This window comes from Buceros rhinoceros, unplaced genomic scaffold (assembly GCF_000710305.1).
Source record: "Buceros rhinoceros silvestris isolate BGI_N320 unplaced genomic scaffold, ASM71030v1 scaffold18962, whole genome shotgun sequence".
In the NCBI taxonomy this organism is placed as follows: Eukaryota; Metazoa; Chordata; class Aves; order Bucerotiformes; family Bucerotidae; genus Buceros; species Buceros rhinoceros.
Genome location: NW_010397351.1, coordinates 15,466 through 20,907, shown reverse-complemented (window position 1 = coordinate 20,907; position 5,442 = coordinate 15,466). Strand labels below are relative to the sequence as shown.

The 5,442-nt window shown below is 41.9% G+C and overlaps 1 protein-coding gene across 1 annotated transcript in view; it reads left to right on the top strand.

Moving 5' to 3' along the window:
• Positions 1 to 2,282: 2,282 nt before the first annotated feature.
• The window catches only part of MPZL1 (myelin protein zero-like 1), a gene marked incomplete at its 5' end in the record, with an annotated part of 16,668 nt that continues 13,508 nt past the window's right edge, over positions 2,283 to 5,442 (top strand). The window contains one exon of the mRNA XM_010146225.1: positions 2,283 to 2,496. Within this exon, the coding sequence (XP_010144527.1) occupies positions 2,283 to 2,496 (214 nt within the window). The remainder of the gene's footprint in view (positions 2,497 to 5,442) is intronic.

The window sequence follows — 5,442 nt, the reverse complement described above, 5'->3', positions numbered from 1 at the left end:
TTGCTTTGGGAAGCCAAAGCAGTAGTTGGGCAAAAGCTTAAGGAAATAGGGCATATTTCCTGCCACTGTTGAACAGGATGGGTGAAAAGAAGCCATCTGTTTGTATGTTTTCCACTCCCCATATAAATATCCACCATATCCTGTTTTGTCCTTTCCTTTCTGCATCACTATCTAAACCCCTTATTTTGAAATACAACTTCAGGACATAACATTTTTTTTTTAAATGAAGTCAATTTAGGTATTCTAACTGATGTAGTTATCAGCACAACTAAGAGAAAAGCATATTATCTTGGAGCAGAAGTTACCTAGCATGATCTGATGTTAATTCCTCTTTTTTTTCTGAGGGGCTGGGGGAGGTGTAGAGGGAAGATTTTTTTTTTTTTAATGAACTCAAGTCATGTCAATAATATGGCTTGGTGGTCTTTAATTTGAAAGATCAGTCTGATGATCAGCTTATGTCTGAGCTAAGTCCACGCTTCTCCTGAAGAGGATTGTCCTGTGCCTCTTTGGAATCAGCACTGGCAATCTTGTGACCATGTGGTGAGGCTGACTTGACTGAAAGCTTTCCCTGCTTGTCCCTTTCCTCCCCCTGTTACAGAGACATCTCTGCATGAATGAAACATCTGATGACAGCAGAGTTTCACAATCGGCTTAAACCAGTCTAAACCCATCAGTTTTAGGTTTCAAAAGAAGTCTCATGTTAAATCACTTAATCATAGACATGGGGTGGCTTGAGTCACTTAGCTTATGTTTCTGGATGTATTTTACTTTGTGATTTCTCCTCTCCCAGGTGAGGACACCTAGAGAGCTGAGGAATCTGCCTCTTGCCTTCTAGACTTCCAGTTGGATGACTCCCCTCTGTGCACAGGGGTGTGCTAATGCAACTCCTCTGTGCTAAAGGTTATAATCCAGCTGGAAATGCTGCAGACTGATGCAGATTTCCTTTGAAATGTTGACAGATGACCGTGTGCTAGCAGACTTCCTACCAGATGAGATAGTTTGGTGGATTTGTGCTAGCCTGTAGGCAACAAATAAAAGTCAGATTGACTGCAGCACAACAGATGGTCATGTGCACGTACCTGATGCGGATAAGATTTGTGCTGCCGAATTTCAGAGTGCGGTTCTGATAGAGAGGATGTTGAAATGGCAAGGCTCAGATCAAGGGTAGGAACAGGAAAAGAAACGGGAGATTACTTGAATGAAAACAGGACTGGCTTGTAGCCAGTCTGTTCTGTGGCAGAGGGAATGCTTTGGAAAAAAAGAAGAAGGGTGTAGAAAGAGGAAGCTGGAATATTGTCTTAAATTTCTTTAGTTGTGCTCTGGAGGCTGAACTGAAGAGAAGTTTGGGTTGATTCTCGGTTGAATTAAGTTTGTCTTGTGGTGTTTCAGAATGTGAAATTAAGAGTAAATGTGCTCCTGCAATATAGCCTTGATCTCTCTCTTAGGGTTATGGCCTGTCTTCAAACATCTCATATTGGAAAAAATATCTCATTTGAAAGCAGAATTGTCCTGTAGAAATGTATAAACTTCTACTGCTGTAAATTCTGATTTTGGTCAAGTACAGCAAGGAAATAAGCAGTTTCTCCTCAGACTGCACTAAACAGGTTCATTCTTCAAGGATTTTTGTGTCATGTCTAGGGAGTGCAGAGCCAGGGTGCAACTTAGTCACTTAAAACCTGGGAAACAGTTATGTTTAGTCACTGTAAAGATTTCTGGAAGGCAGCAAAGAACGTTCTCAATTGCCCATGGAATTTTTAGGGGGTCGACAGAAGGAGGGTGTTGCATGTTAATTCAGCTGTGCTGTAGTTGCAAGTCACACACAGCAAAACATGAGATAGGAAACTTGGTATTGTTTTTCTACTAGGACACAAAGGGCTTCCTGTGCGTTAAAGACACATGACTATCATCCAAAACTGTTCTATCTTTAAATTATTCACAGGTTTCCAGCCTTTTTCTCTTGCCCCCACCTCCTTGTCTTTGAAACCCTGTGTCCCCAAAACCAGGAAAAAAATCCCAAACAATGCAACCACAAAACTCAACCAACAGAAAACAAACTTGCTGTCTGTTGTGTTAGTATGATAGAGGTATAAGCCGTAGCATGGTTATGTGATCAAGGGGCAACAAGCCAGACTAAAGTGGTGAGGGAGGAGGGAAAAATATCTTGAATACTAGCTGTGTGTAGGGCAGTAGATTCTGGGAGAATGCTGTAATAATGAGAGAAGCATGGTAGCTCTGTAATCTCTAATTGGATTGTTCTTGTATCCTCTTTTCCTTGACTACAGTTTTTCTATTACTTTAATGGAAAGCCATACCCTGGAAAGGACATACCTTTTAAAGACAGGATCACTTGGGCTGGAGATCTTAACAAGAAAGATGCTTCTATCAGTATATCAAACATGCAGTTCCGGGACAACGGCACTTATATTTGTGATGTCAAGAACCCACCTGACATTGTTGTCAAACCAGGAGAAATCCGAGTTAGAGTTGTGGAGAAAGGTATTCACCCTATATGCTTTTTTTCCTTCCATTTTTAATTCTTTGCCCCCTTCTGTGTTTATATCCCTTTTCTTGGGGGTGGGGGAGAGTAGCCTGGAGGGAATAACTTCTTAATTTTTTTCTTCCAGATCCTAATAATCAAACTGATGTTCCATCAACTGTTTAAAAAACTGGATGTCACACCCTTACCTGTTAATTCCTGTGCTTTAACAAGTATTAGCAAAAGCTGATGGAAACCTTGATGAAAACCCATCTTCTCGTTTCAAAGTTCTATGATATTTTTTTTCCTGTATTATGCTGCATCAAGGGTTAGGATGGATTTTGAAATCTGGGGAGCAAGGAGAGAAAGTGGCAAACTTTTCTTTTTGGAACTCATGCAGTATGTGTACTGGAAAACAAAACTAATAATCTGGCCTGACCATGTACTGACACAGTGAAATGCTGCTGTTTTGCATGTGGAGGGGTGTGTCTTGGATGTGTATTCAGTGTCTTTTACTCGGATTTCTTGCAGTATACATGATGAGCCTTATAAACTGCAAGGGCTGGCTACTTGTGATTTCTCCTCTCTCCTACTTGTGATTTCTCCTACTTTAAAGCTTCTGGTTAGCATTTGGTAACAATGATCACAGTTCAAGGGCACTTATTCCCTGTATCAATTTGGCTTTTTATTTCTGTTGTCTATCTATCTAAAACGTTTCATTGTTCCAGCTAAGCTGAGGTCAGCCAAAGTGTGACTGTTCATACAGTGAAATGGTTCTTACAGTGATCAGACTTCCGAATTTACAGTTAATAAATACAATAAATGCTGAATTTGTAAATGGCAGTGCTAATACAGCTATTCATTATATTTTAATATGTTAGGGAAGATACCTGTGTGTATGCTCTAGCTAGAATGATACTGCTGCTATAACAGCTGTATACCCATGCTCATGATGTCATTCCATGTACTTACGTAAGCAAAGTCTATATCTAACTCTTCTCTTCACAGAGTAGTTTGAGTTGGATGGGACCTCCGGAGGTCCTGCCATCACTTAGAACTTTGTTTCTTGTAAGTTTGAAGTCTATATGTAGGGTCAGCTTATTTTCCTACAATGCATTGATAGTCTCTGTGAAGAATCAGTAAAGCAACTGCTGTTTTGACAAAGTCAGGCTGTCTTGGCAAAGCCTCTTCAGATTTTTAGCTTAGGTTAAACAAGTGAATGCTGACTTCATTACACTAATTCAGCTGATACTTTTCATCAGACTTGCATGCTAGCTTCCGCATAATCTGGACAAGAGATCGCACTGATCCTGAAGATAACCTTGATTTTTGGTAATCTTCATGCCATCAAAAAAAGTGCTGCAACAATTTTCTTCAATTCTTGGGAAGGCCTTGAAAACAGAATTTTAAGCTATAGGTGTAATGCTGTCTTGCATTCTCACTTTGCCTTAAAGTACTGCTCTTATAGGTTGTAACTAATCCTGAACTGGAGAATTTTCTCAATTGAAATAAATACATATTGACTCTTCCGCATATTTTTTCCCCTATGTATACTTTTAATTGTTCTGAATCGTATGTCTAGTGTTGTAAACTCTTCAAAGCCACTGTCACGGTTTAAGCCTATCCAGCCAGTACTAAACACCATGTAGCCATGTAGCTGCTCGCACACTCCTACCCACCTCCCGTAGAATGGGAAGGAGAAAATATAACAAAAGTCTCGAGAGTCCAGACAAAGGACAGGGAGGGCTCACTCACCGATTGTTATCGTGGGCAAAAGACAGACTCAACCTGGAGAAACAAAATCACGTTAATTTAAACAGCAAAACCACCAACCAATATACCAATTGAATCAGAGTAGGACAGTGAGATATACAACCAGCTCTTAAAAAAAAAAAAAACAAAAAAAAACCAAAACAAAACCAAACCCAAAACCCTTCCTTCCACCCTTCCCTTCTTCCTGAGCTCAGCACCACTCCCGAATCCTCTCCCTCCTTCCCACCAGGGGTGCAGGGAGGGAAGGGAATGGGAGATTGTGGTCATGTGTCCCATGTTGTTTCTGTTGTTCTTTCTTCCTGAGGGGAAAACCTCCTCACAGTCCTCCCCTGCAGCAGTGTGGCATCCCTCTCACAGGAGACAGTCCTCCATGAACTTCTCCTACCAGTGCAAATACCCTCTGCAGGCTGCAGTCCTCCCAGAGACAGATAACTCCAGCATGGGCTGGCTTTCCTTAGTCGTGGACTTCTTCATTTGCAGTGATGTGCATCAGATGTTGCTCTGTGCGGTCTTCCACAGGCTGCAGAGGTCGATTCTGCCCCGCTGTTGATCAGCATGGGCTGCAGGGTCTCAGCCTGCCATCTCACCAGGGGCTGAAGGGAAATGGCACTCCAACCTGCCCAGCAGGTTTTTCCCCTCTTGGAGAGGTGCTGATTGGTTTGGCCTCTCACAGGAGACAGTCCTCCATGAACTTCTCCTACCAGTGCAAATACCCTCTGCAGGCTGCAGTCCTCCCAGAGACAGATAACTCCAGCATGGGCTGGCTTTCCTTAGTCGTGGACTTCTTCATTTGCAGTGATGTGCATCAGATGTTGCTCTGTGCGGTCTTCCACAGGCTGCAGAGGTCGATTCTGCCCCGCTGTTGATCAGCATGCTGGGAGAGCTTCTCAAAGCTTCTTACAGGAGCTATGCCAATAGCCCCCTCCCCTGCTAGACACAAACCCAACACATACATACTTGACATATTAGATTTTGCATTAAACTTTTAATAAGTTCAGAGTTGGCTTAACTGTTTAAAATTTCTAAGCCAAGCTAATTCAGCTGCTTTTCACTGCCGTATGTATGTAGTATTTGTACAAACAGCTCAAACAACTACACTGGAAGAATCCTACTGGCAGAGATCGGAAGCAAGACTGTTCTTTCACTAATGCATCTGAATCTGGAAAGAACTACTGTTCGAAGTCTAAATGACA